The sequence below is a fragment of the Cervus canadensis genome, chromosome 6, assembly GCF_019320065.1.
Source record: "Cervus canadensis isolate Bull #8, Minnesota chromosome 6, ASM1932006v1, whole genome shotgun sequence".
Taxonomy (NCBI): domain Eukaryota; kingdom Metazoa; phylum Chordata; class Mammalia; order Artiodactyla; family Cervidae; genus Cervus; species Cervus canadensis.
The window spans coordinates 24,550,614-24,563,669 of NC_057391.1; the positions used below are offsets into that span (position 1 = coordinate 24,550,614).

At 37.4% G+C, this 13,056-nt stretch overlaps 1 protein-coding gene across 1 annotated transcript; it reads left to right on the plus strand.

Moving 5' to 3' along the window:
- The first annotated feature begins 1,391 nt into the window (after window positions 1-1,391).
- On the plus strand, window positions 1,392-2,345 carry LOC122444117 (olfactory receptor 4K2). Its single transcript, XM_043472918.1, has one exon. The coding sequence runs from the start codon at window positions 1,392-1,394 to the stop codon at window positions 2,343-2,345; it is 954 nt and encodes a 317-aa protein (XP_043328853.1).
- The last annotated feature ends 10,711 nt before the right edge of the window (window positions 2,346-13,056 follow it).

A 13,056-nucleotide genomic window follows, 5' to 3' on the forward strand; every position in this document is an offset into this window, starting at 1 on the left:
GCATTCCATCACCTCCACTAGCTTTGTTCGTAGAATGCTTCCTAAGGCTCACTTCACTTTGCATTCCAGGCTGTCTGGCTCTAGGTAAGTGATCATACCATCATGATTATCTGGGTCATGAAGATCTTTTTTTGTATAGTTCATCTGTGTATTCTTGCCACATCTTCTTAATAACTTCTGCTTCTGTTAGGTCCGTACTATTTCTGTTCTTTATTGTGCCCGTCTTTGCATGGAATGTTCCCTTGATATCTCTAATTTTCTTGAAGAGATCTCTAGTCTTTCCCATTCTATTGTTTTCCTCTATTTCTTTGCATTGATCACTGAGGAAGGCTTTCTTATTTCTCTTTGCTGTTCTTTGGAACTCTGCATTCAAATGGGTATATCTTTCCTTTTCTCCTTTGCCTTTTGCTTCTCTTCTTTTCACAGCTATTTGTAATGCTTCCTCAGACAACCATTTTCCTTTTGCATTTCTTTTTCTTGGGAATGGTCTTGATCACTGCCTTCTGTACAATGTCATGAACCTCCATCCATAATTCTTCAGGCACTCTATCAGATTTAATCCCTTGAATCTATTTCTCACTTCCACTGTATAATCATAAGGGATTTGATTTAGGTCATACCTGAATGGTCTAGTGGTTTTCCCTACTTTCTTCAATTTAAGTCTGAATTTGGCAATAAGTAGTTCATGATCTGAGTGACAGTCAGCTCTCAGTCTTGTTTTTGCTGACTTTATAAAACTTAGTTTGGGTAAATATCAACAAAACTAATTTTCTCTGTGTTTCTGGTGGGTCTCAATCAGATGAATTTTATCCATAAATATGTTAATAATTCTCTATAAATTTATGAGCTTTTGCAACTGTCAACTTAAGTCTGTCCATAACGTTGCTTAAGAGCCCATGTCACTTATATGAGATATAATTTTTAATGTTCTTTCATGATGGATAACCTTATGGAAATCCATACTTTCAGTATGGATAAGTTTCTAAATGACTAAACCTGTGTGTGTGTATGTGTGTGTGTGTGTGTGTGTGTGTGTGTGTGTATGCATTTAACACACAGTCAATTCAGAGTAAGTGCTTCCTTAATGTGAGTTCTTATCTTTAAAATTGCACATGCTAATCTCATTTGGATTTCCACTAGCACTAGGAAGGAAAGTGTTATTTTCAACATCTATGACTTAAGTGGTATTCCACCACAATCCCTAATATCCTACTTTTCAAATCAATATAGCCAATGAAGGTGGAAAGAATACTAAAGATAAGTTTTCCTAGAGGAAGCAAAGTCTATGAAAATGAATCTGGGAAACAGAGCCTTCACTTCAATAGAATCATGTTTTCTCTTGAATTTTTTTCTTTTTCTTTGATATAGGTTTCCAACTATCAGTTAGGACGATGGATGTGGCGAACGAGTCTACAGTTTCTGGTTTTGTTTTGCTAGGACTCTCTAAATCCTGGAAACTACAGACATTTTTCTTTGTGGTGTTTTCGCTGTTTTATGTGGCAACAATGGTGGGTAATAGCCTCATAGTCATCACAGTGATAGCTGACTCTCATCTGCACTTCCCCATGTACTTCCTGCTCACCAACCTTTCCATCATTGATATGTCTCTTGCTTCCTTTGCAACCCCTAAGATGATCACAGACTACCTCAGTGGACACAAAACCATCTCCTTTGATGGTTGCATCACCCAGATATTTTTTCTACACCTTTTTACTGGCACTGAGATTATTTTACTAATGGCTATGTCTTTTGATAGGTATATTGCAATATGCAAGCCTCTCCACTATGCTTCAATCATAAGTCCCCAGATGTGTGTTGCCCTTGTGGTGGTCTCCTGGGTTGTAGGAGTCATGCATTCCATGAGCCAGGTCATATTCGCTTTCACATTGCCATTCTGTGGTCCCAATGAGGTAGATAGCTTTTTCTGTGACCTTCCTGTGGTGTTCCAACTAGCATGTGTAAATACTTATGTCCTGGGCCTCTTTATGATCTCAACCAGTGGCATCATTGCCTTGTCCTGCTTTATTCTTCTATTCAGTTCTTATGTTATTGTCTTGGTAACTATCAGAAATCATGCTTCAAAAGGAACATCTAAGATTCTTTCTACCTGCACAGCTCATTTCATTGTTGTCTTCATGTTCTTTGGCCCCTGCATCTTCATCTATATGTGGCCACTAAGCAGTTTTCTGATAGACAAGATTCTATCTGTGTTTTATACCATCTTCACTCCCATTCTGAACCCAGTCATCTATACTTTGAGAAATCAGGAAGTGAAAACAGCCATGAGGAAACTGAAGAATAAGCTTCTAAATTCTAACAAGGCAACTCCATTGCATTATTTTTAGTTTTAACATCTAGTTTTATTCCTGGGTATTAATTGCCACATTTTTTGTGCACACAGCACACGTTAGGCTTTTATTTCTCAAGTTATTATCAACTTGAAATTGCCAAAATTTGTGAAATCACAAGTTCATGTTAAAACTATCCTCATACATGTATTTTAAATACATTTTAAATTTCAGAAAAGCAAGCTGACAGAAGCAAATTTTTCCAGAAGCAAAGAATATCTATAAAAATGTTAAGAGTGATTGTTTCAGTTAGGAAATTCAATATTAGCATTCTATTCATTGGAAAAGAGGAATAGAAAATGAGAAGTATTGATCAAACGCTAACTAGAAGATAATGACATTTACATACAACTAACAACTGAGCTACTCAGAGAACTCTAAAGTATGACAAATTAGTGAATTTCTGTAAGCCTTATAAATTCAATACTGGTATAGGAGTAACCTCTGATCAATAAGCAATGATTATCTATGCACATTCCTGACATTACTACTTAACATTTAAACAAATTTGTGAGTTCTATTAAAGAAAGTCTGAGTATGTTTCATTATAAATTTTGATGAAGTCCAAAGTGAGTGCTGTAAGTAGACACTCACTTTTAGCTAATAAGAAACACATTCATGATAACTCCTTCTGATAACACAGACTGAAAAAAGAGGCTAGAAAATTCTATGAGTAGAAGATATTATGAAATGAGTTTCAAAACACCACACTTTGCTTCATACAGACCCTAAGGTCAGTTTAATGCCTGGAAAGTTAAAACTAGAATGAAATGAAAGATACAGTATATGATAGTGAATTAGTGGAAAGTTTATGCTTTTCTTTGAAGTATTATATTGTTTTATACTTTTGTTAAATTACTTCTTCCTCTTAATATTTGGATGCAAAAATAAGAAATTTGTGATTAGTTATACAATGTCAATGTAATAAGTGTACTTCTGTCAGGAAAGTTTTTTTTTTTTTTTCTAATACTTTTAAGTAAGTGCTAGGTTCAAAATTAGGTTGAAGGTACACAAGGTATCACTACCACCTGCTGGTCGATACTGGAAATGCAGGCATTGAAAGACTTGCCATCTCCTGGACCCTTTACTTTGCAAATCATTGGCTTTGTTGATGGCAAATCTTAAAGAATTAACTGTTATTTGGAATTTACTAAATTATACTTATAAAATATGGTGTCCAATATATTATACAATTTGTATTTTCAAGAGGAAAGATCAGTTGCCACCACAGTGTTTGATAAATATCAAGTTGTTATTCTTTTCTGGCATTATTGAACAGAGAAAACCAAGAATTATATATGCATTAAATGCCATTAACAAGAGAGAATTTAAGAAAATGAAATTCTTAACTTTTCATTTTAAGCCAAATGATGAGAAATATGTTTTTCTTCCTTAGTGTGTGTTTTTTATTTTATTAATTAAAGTATTAAACAAAGGGATGCTTACAGTTTGAAAGTGTGATATTGTGTTTAAACTAGGCATTTTTGAAACTATTGAATAAATCATCTGCAGTATTAACACAAGAATAAAATCTGTCTATTGCTGCAGAATAATAGCATAATTCTATTTGAAATAGGGATCAGTTCAGTTCAGTTCTGTCTCTCAGTCATGTCCTACTCTTTGCGACCCCATGAATCGCAGCACGCCAGGCCTCCCTGTCCATCACAAACTCCAGGAGTTTACTCAAACTCATGTCCATCGAGTCGGTGATGCCATCCAGCCACCTCATCCTCTTTCATCCCCTTCTCCTCCTGCCCCCGATCCCTCCCAGCATCAGGGCCTTTTCCAACGAGTCAACTCTTCTCATGAGGTGGCCAAAGTATTGGAGTTTCAGCTTCAGCATCAGTCTTTCCAGTGAACACCCAGGACTCATCTCCTTTGGGATGGACTGGTTGGATCTCCTTGCAGTCCAAGGGACTCTCAAGAGTCTTCTCCAACACCACAGTTCAAAAGCATCAATTTTTCGGCGCTCAGCTTTCTTCACAGTCCAACTCTCACATCCATACATGACCACCGGAAAAACTATAGCCTTGACCAGACGGATCTTTGTTGGCAAAGTAATGTCTCTGCTTTTTAATATGCTATCTACGTTGGTCATAACTCTCCTTTCAAGGAGTAAGCGTCTTTTAATTTCATGGCTGCAGTCACCATCTGCAGCAATTTTGGAGCCCCCAAAAATAAATAAGGATAGAGATGGACAAATTCTGGTTGTATGCATAAATTTTCTCTGTTTCAGTTACATGTGCAAATATGTTCAAGATTAAGGAACTCATTTATATAGAATTTTTATATCTGTTGTTCTAGAAATGCTCCAAGTAATGCTTTCAAATAATATCTTTATTTGAACAGGAATTATGTTTTTAAATGAACTGCTTTTTGCAGGATAAAACTGTGGAGTCTTTTTAAAGGGATGTCATCAATCTTCAGTGCTTATGTGGATAATTCTAAAACCCAAGGGTATTTGCCAAACTCTCAACAGTATAACTCATCAACAGATAACTCTGTAAGGCAAGTCAATAATGAAATTGAGTAGTTGGATTGATAGTAAGTTTGTCTAGCTGAGAATGAAAAGGACCATAGATAGCCTCTGGACAACTTCCATATATAACGAGAACTACCACTTTCTCTGATGGCTCAGCATGAGGAGTCATCATACAAGATACTTCTACACATTACATAAACACTAAAATCATAATTAGGAGCCACATCTTGATTATTTTATCGCCGTGTCTCCTCAACATGCTGCTGACACCCTTTAACCAAGGGTAAGTACAATCTAATGGCCACAGGCTCCTGAAACAGGAAAGATGGTGCCATTTGCCACTAGGGCATCTAAAGGCAGAAATAATGTTTTATAAAGCATGCTAGATGAAGAGATACCAGCTAGTATAAACATACCAGGTTGAGGATAGCTTTAAATGATCTGAATTTCCAATAACACATTTGAGGGAACATCAGGAGATGGAGAATTTACAAAAGTATGTTGACAAACAACTTCATATTCCCTTAGGTGTTCGGGAAGCTTGGCCATACCAAATGTATGAGTTCTTAAAAATTGTAAGAAGCTGTTTAGTACAAGTAAGCAATATTATCAAACGCAGGTGAAAAAAAAAACTGTAAAAGTCAGGTCTAGATGAAATGACAAAATGTAAATTGTCATATATGAAGGAATTGGATATACATAATGACAATAAAATCCATAAATGATATACACTTTATATACTTCCAAAAATATTTGAGGAAGATTTCAAAATATTATACAGTGTGATGATGGTGGGTTTACATTGAAGGCTAAGGTTTAGACCCCTCCTCTGCATGCATTTCTTCAAAAGCCCTGGAATGGATCCCAGCAACAGCTTGTTCATAATTTTGACTCTTTTTTTCTTATAGAAGTCACCTTATATTACATTAACTTTCGGCTCTGCAGAACCTGAATCTACCCTGAGTGTAGAAGTTAGACTTCTACAAAAATGTTGGACTTGGGCATGTTTCTACCAGGGCTAAAAGCCTGTTATACTGCTTGTTGGTGCTGTAAACTTGGGCCAGATGCCTAATGTACCTTTGCCTCAGTTTCTGCATCTGTAAAAGGACATGGTAATGGTACCTACATCACAGAGTTTTTTAAGGGATAAAGGAAGTTATTCATATAAAGCACATAATATGCATTCAATACATGTTCTTAAAGTATAATTCTAAACAACTCTGGGTATTTTTAAGGAACTTGGTACTCTACTGAGCTAACAATTGACATGTTTAATTTGATAAGTAAATTTTTATTTTATAAATTTAAAATATTTGTGTCTGTATTGTTATTTTTGTTGTTCAGTTGCTAAGTTGTATCTGACTCTTCGCAACCCCATGGACTGTGGCCTGCCAGGCTCCTCTGTCCCTGGGATTTCCTAGGCAAGAATACTGGAGTGGGTTGCCATTTCCTCCTCCAGTAAATCTTCCCGACCCAGGGATTGAACCCACATCTCCTGTATTGGCAAGTGGATTCTTTACCACTGAGCTACCAGGAAGCTCCTTATGTTTGTATATATGTGCATAAAATTAATGTGTATTAATTAACTAGGAAAATTAAACGTAACTTCCACTAGAAAAATACACTGGTTCTTATATTAATTCAAACCTCTAGAAACATGTTTTTCTCACTGCTAATAATTTTTGTGAATCAAGAGAACTTCTAAATTGTTGTTTAACTACTATGTGATTGCTTGTTTACAATGCATAATTATTAAATAATTAATTTTAGACTGTATTTTCACCACAATTATGGCCGGAATAAGAAAGGTGATGTTTGATCCTCTGTATTATTAAGGTGAAGACATAGATAAATGCACAGAGTAGTGAATGCTAACTTAGATAAATATAACTTGTATATGAACTTGCATTTATGTGAGGAATTTTTCTACATTGATAAAGGCATGGGATAATGTGATTACTGGACTCTGGTGCCAAGTGGAATAAGTTCTTGGTAGATGCTATCATTTCAACATGTTTATACTCTTTGTAGATGTGTTTCCAAACTTAAACAATGACCAAAAACAATGAAAAGCAAAATAACCTTGTTTTTCAAATGAGCTTTTAAACAAAACACTTAAAGCAAAATTGACGAGAAAGTTGAAATAACCCTATTCTCTTCTCATGTTTTCCTTATTACTATTTTACTTGGTTATTTTTGGATGCATGTATCCAGATGGGAAACAAGGAGGAAAAAGCAGTCATGTAAATCTAATTCATGTGAACTTCTTGCTTTTTTATATTTTACTCTGGCAATTTACTCTCAGATGCCAATGAAATCCACTGAGCAATTTGACAGTCTTTTTTATGTGCTCCAGTAATGATGATTAATTTATAAAGGTCAGTGTACTTCTTATTGTGAATTATGTTCAATGTTATTAGTTATACCATGAGGCAAATATGCACAACTTATGACGGAGTCAGAAGAACCAACATCCAAATAAGTTTGGAACTGTGACATGGATCATGGGTTGATGCAATCTGCATGGTTGCTGGTATAATTTAGTTGACATTTTATCTGCTTCTTTCTGATTTTTTGTTAAATACAAACATATATACATACACACATACACAGATCCCAACATCTATTAATAGCATGTGCTAAAATATCATGTTTGTGTTTTATATTTTACTCTGGTAAGTTACATTGCTAGTGTAGGGAGATTTACATCTACTATCTCTTTAAAATTTACTTTGTTATTAAAGAAAATATTTAGGCCTAGAGGTTCCAGTTTTTTTTCTACCTCTAGTAGCCTTTTTATGGCTACTAATCTCTAGCCTATCACTGATTTGCCTGACCTGGTTGTTTTGCCTTAGAATTGTGCTAAGACCCTGAAGCCATCAATAAAAGTAAAATTTTCCCCTTTTCATCATCCACCACCCACTAAAGGAAACTGAAAGGAGAAAGTGTATCTTAGACTGAAAATACTAGGGCTTGAAAGGACACTTAAAAATTTGTTTTAATCCAATTAAATATCTATCTATTAACTTTTTCATCTTGTCTGGTATAATTATATTGCTTAGCCTTCAGTGAAGAAAACAGAAACCACTGCTCCCCATTGCTTCCTATAGCTTGCATTACCACCTGAACTACCCCCGACTCCCCAACCAGATCTGTGGAAAAACTGTCCTCCATGAAATCAGTCCCTGCTGCCCAAAAGGGTGTGGATCACTGCATTCAGTTCAGTTCAGTCACCCAGTTGTGTCCGGCTCTTTGTGACCCCATGGACTGCAGCACGCCAGGCATCCCTGTTCATCACAAACTGCCGGAGATTGCTCAAACTCATGTATTTCGAGTCAGTGAGGCTATCCAACCATCTCATCTTCTGTCGTCCCCTTTTCCTTCTGCCTTCAATCTTGCCAAGCATCAGGGTCTTTTCCAATGAGTCGGTTCTTCGCATCAGTTCAGTTCAGTTCAGTCACTCCTTCGTGTCCGACTCTGCGATTCCATGGACTGCAGCTCGTCAGGCCTCCCGGTCCATCACCAACTCCTGGAGTTTACTCAAACTCATGTCCATTGAGTCGGTGATGCCATCCAACCATCTCGTCCTCTGTCATCCCCTTCTCCTCCTACCTTCAATCTTTCCCAGCATCAGGGTCTTTTCCAATGAGTCAGTTCTTCGCATCAGGTGGCCAAAGTATTGGAGTTTCAGCTGCATCAGTCCTTCCAATGAATATTCAGGCCTGATTTGCTTTAGGATGGACTGGCTGGATCTCTCTCCTTACAGTCCAAGGGACTCTCAAGAGTCTTCTGCAACACCACAGTTCAAAAGCATCAATTTTTCAGTGCTCATCTTCCTTAATAGTCCAACTCTCACATCCATACATGACTACTGGAAAAACCATAGCTTTGATTAGGTGGACTTTTGTCGGCAAAGTAATGTCTCTGCTTTTTAATATGCTATTTTGGTCATAGCTTTTTTTCCAAGAAGCAAATGTCTTTTAATTTCATGGCTATAGTCACCATCTGCAGTGATTTTGGAGCCCCCAAAAATAAAGTCTCTCATTCTTTCCATTGTTCTGCATCTATTTGCCATGAAGTGATGGGACTGGGTGCCATGATCTTAGTTTTTGAATGTTGAGTTTTAAGCCAACTTTTTCACCCTCTTCTTTCACTTTCATCAAGAGGCTCTTCAGTTCCTTTTCACTTTTTGCCATAAAAGTGGTATCACCTACATATCTGAGGTTATTGATATTTCCCCCAGCAATCTTGATTCCAGCTTGTCCTTCATCCAGCCCAGCATATCACTGCATCAGATGTTTACCAAACCACTGGAACAGCTAGAGAAGTAGGACTTGGGGGTTGCTACTAGTGTTGTTGAGTTCCAGAATAGACCCAAGTAGTGAGATTTGAAAGTCAAAAGCTTTGATCCTTGATGCTACTGCCACTGCCTCACTATCCTCAACACCCATGAAGCTAGTGCAAAGTCACTAGGATACAGGTCAGGCTGCCACAATTACTTCTCTCTTGTATCTCATCATCTTGCTCACCAGCAGTGATTACATTGGTACTGCCATCTGCCTCAAGCCTGCCTTCTAAAGCTCATGTTGGTGCATCCAATTGGTAGAACCTAAATTGCACAGAAAACCTTTGCTAAAAATAGCAGTTTATAGATTTCAAATTTTTTATGCAACAGAAAACATCCTGGAGGAGGATGGATTGGAGGCCGAGTCAATCAATAATGTCTGTCATACTAATATTCATTTTTCACCACCATAACCTTTTTAATATACAGTAAAACCAAGATAAAAAAATTCAACAAATGCATACCCTAATGAAATATAAGGCACTCACCATTATAACTACTTCTCAAATCAAAAACAGAACTTCACCTCAGAAGCCCTTGAGAACTTATTCTCATCAATAGAGGTCCTATTTGGATCCTGGAGTCCTTTTGGATCTGGTGTCCCTATGTCTCATTTCATGCAGGCTTTCACAAATGGAGAAAAATAAGTCTGCACTGTAGCAATTAAAATAGTTTTTGTGCAAAGAGACTACAAGGTTTTTCCTTGCTTTAAAAGAAAAGAAAGGAAATAGGTGAATATATTGTGACCTAGCTCAAGCAATGCAGAGACTGACGTTTCTCTGTGCCTGTTTTACCTGAATCTCATTAGTAAAGCACCCACACCTGAAGAGAAAAGGGAGAAAAACATTGATACAGACTCGGGGCTTTCCCTGAACCAGATCACTACTCCTTTATCTGTGGTCTAGAGCAGGGGTCTCCAAACTCCAGATAATGCCTGATGATCTGAGGTAGAACTGATGTAACTACAATAGAAATAAGTGAGTGAGTGAGTGAAAGTTGTTCATTTGTGTCTGACTCTCTGTGACCCCATGGCTCTGGCCTGCCAGGCCCCTCTGTCCATGGAATTTTCCAGGCAAGAATACTGGAGTGGGTTGCCTTTCCCTTCTCCAGGACAATAAATATAAAGTGTACAATAAATGTAATACATTTGAATTATCCTGAAACCATCCGCAACCCCTGTTTGTGGAAAAATTGTCTTCCATGAGATCAGTTCCTGGTGCCAAAAACATTGGGGACCATTGGTCTAGAGGATAGCTATTTCTGGCTAATTATATAAGGTAATCTGTCCACAGTACAGTTTTGGCCTCTCGGACTGACAGTTCATTTCCTTGCTCATTTGTTGTAAAAATGTTTCATAATGAAATAAACTTTCAAACATTGATTCACATTAATGTTCTAACCTGATAGCACTCTAAAAATGTCTCCTTTAAGAGGAAAAAGGTTACCTTCTGCCACTGAATGTACTAGTCAGCACTTCTAATTCACATAGCAATGCCTCCATCTTCTTTATAAATGACCTTCCAACAACAGCAAAACAAGAATGGTAATATAAGCATTAATAAAAATGCCTACTTTTTAGCTTTTTCTTAATTTCCAAAGACTATGCAGATTCTCTTAATCCAAGCTGCTGTTTAAAAATACTTTCTCAGTAACTTACAAATCAACTGGTCCTCCAACAATTGTTGTGGGAAAAAATCTGCAAAGATTCACCTACAGAACACTAACACCTGCAAATTAAAGAATGTGTGCTCTTTCCAGGAATTCATGTACCATTTACAAAAATGTAATTAACATGTGGGCCTTGGAGTCTCAATAAATACCAGAAACTCTATTATTATACAATGCATTATCTAATTACAATTCAATAAAATATGAAATGATAAATAGTCTTCCCTTCCCCAACCTCCATCCCCCTCAAAAAAAAAAAAATAGAACCCTGTGCCTTTGGAAATAAGAAAAAGAATTTTGTAGGTAAGTCATGAGTTAAAAAAACCATAATGGCAATGAGAAAAACGTCTAGAACTTAGTGATACAAATAGGGTACTGTGCTTAGTCACTCAGTCATGTCCGGCTCTTTGTCACCCTATGGACTGTAGCCCACCAGGCTCCTCAATCCATGGGATTCTCCAGGCAAGAATACTGGAGTGGGTTGTCATTCCCTTCTCCAGGGATCTTCCCAACCTAGGGATCGAACCCAGGTCTCTCACATTGCAGGTGGATTATGTACCATCAGCCACCAGGGAAGCCCAAGAATACTGAAGTGGGTAGCCCATCTCTTCTCTAGGGGAACTTCCTGACCCAAGAATTGAACCGGGGTCTCCTTCATTGCAGGTGGATTCTTTACCAGCTACCAAAGTTCCAGGGAACATTTTTAGTCATAAATACCAGGTTAACACTTCCCTGGTGGCTCAGGTGGTAAAGTGTCTGCCTACAATGAGGGAGACCCAGGTTCAATCCCTGGGTCAGAAAGATCCCCTGAAGAAGGAAATGGCAACCCACTCCAGTATTCTTGCCTGGAGAATCCCATGGACGGAGAATCCTGGTAGGCTACAGTCCATGGGGTCACAAAGAGTCGGACACGACTGAGCGACTTCACTTTCACTTTCTTTCACCATGTTAAAATATAGAAAAAATTGTAAGCTTAGTGTTCTATATAAGAAATTAGCAGTGGGGGTTGGGGGGCTTCCCTGGTGGCTCAGTGTTAGAGAATCCACCTATCAATGTAGGAGACACAGGTTCTATCCCTGATCTGGAAAGATATCACATGTCATGGAGCAGCTAAGCCCATGGGCCACAACTATTGAACCTGTACTCTATGGCCGGGAACCCACAGCTACTGAGCCCACAAACTGTGGCTACTGCAACCCATGTACCCTAGAGCCAGAGCTCATCAAGAGAAGCCACTGCAAGAGAAACCCGCATACTGCAGCTAGAGAGTAGCCCCTGCTGGCAGCAACTAGAGAAAAGCCCCAGCAGCAATGAAGACCCAGGACAGCCAAAAATAAATAATTATTAAAAATAACAGAAACTAGGGAGAAAAAACTAAAGAATGAAAGAGTAAAAGGACAAAAATTATAAAGAAGTAATGGATAAAAGTTATAAAGAGCAGAAAATAATGAAATTTTCTATGGTTCTTTCTGTGAATCTAGCTTAAAACCAACGAGGAAACTAGAAGAAGAGGGCTTCTGGAAAACTTTGTTTTTGAACACAGCATATGTATCAGTTTGGATTTTATGAAGAAAGCTGAACTACTAAGAGTGACATGAAATAAGGAATTCATTATAAAGATCAGACTTTACACAATAATTAGACAGTGGAAAATACTAAGGACAGAAGGTAGGTTGTTGCTTTTAAGGTGAAGTTGAATGTATGTCAGCAAGATTGATGACTGAGAAGGTGTGGCATCTAAAGTGGGTTGACAGCATACAATTGACAGCATAAAATTGGGTCTTCTGTTTTTCTACTCTGATCATCTCTTCACTTTGGAGTGTCCAATTCCTTTGCATCTAATTCAATGATTGATATGGTGCAGCTAAAAGTTGGTGATTTGGTTTCTATATGTCCCATGTCTGTCTGATCATGCTACTCCCTTTAATAATGCAGTGCTTTCCTCCCAATGGCTTTTTAATTTTCCTAGGAGAAAATTTAACATTATGTAATGTTTCTTATATAAGTAAATCCCATACACTCTAGATTTAAGCCATATTACATTTTGTTTAATTCTCTAATTTTACATCTTCACCAAATTTTGCCTCTTTACATATAGACACTGGCATTTTTTCTGGTTAAAAATGTTCCCAATTTATCCACTAACCTGGCTAAAATCTGGCTCATTATTTATATATCAGTTGAAATATTCCATAAATTTCTTATAAAGATCA

Excerpts from the sequence above, each read along its gene's own strand:
- LOC122444117 (XM_043472918.1), top strand. The coding sequence starts at position 1,392 with ATGGATGTGGCGAACGAGTCTACAGTTTCTGGTTTTGTTTTGCTAGGA.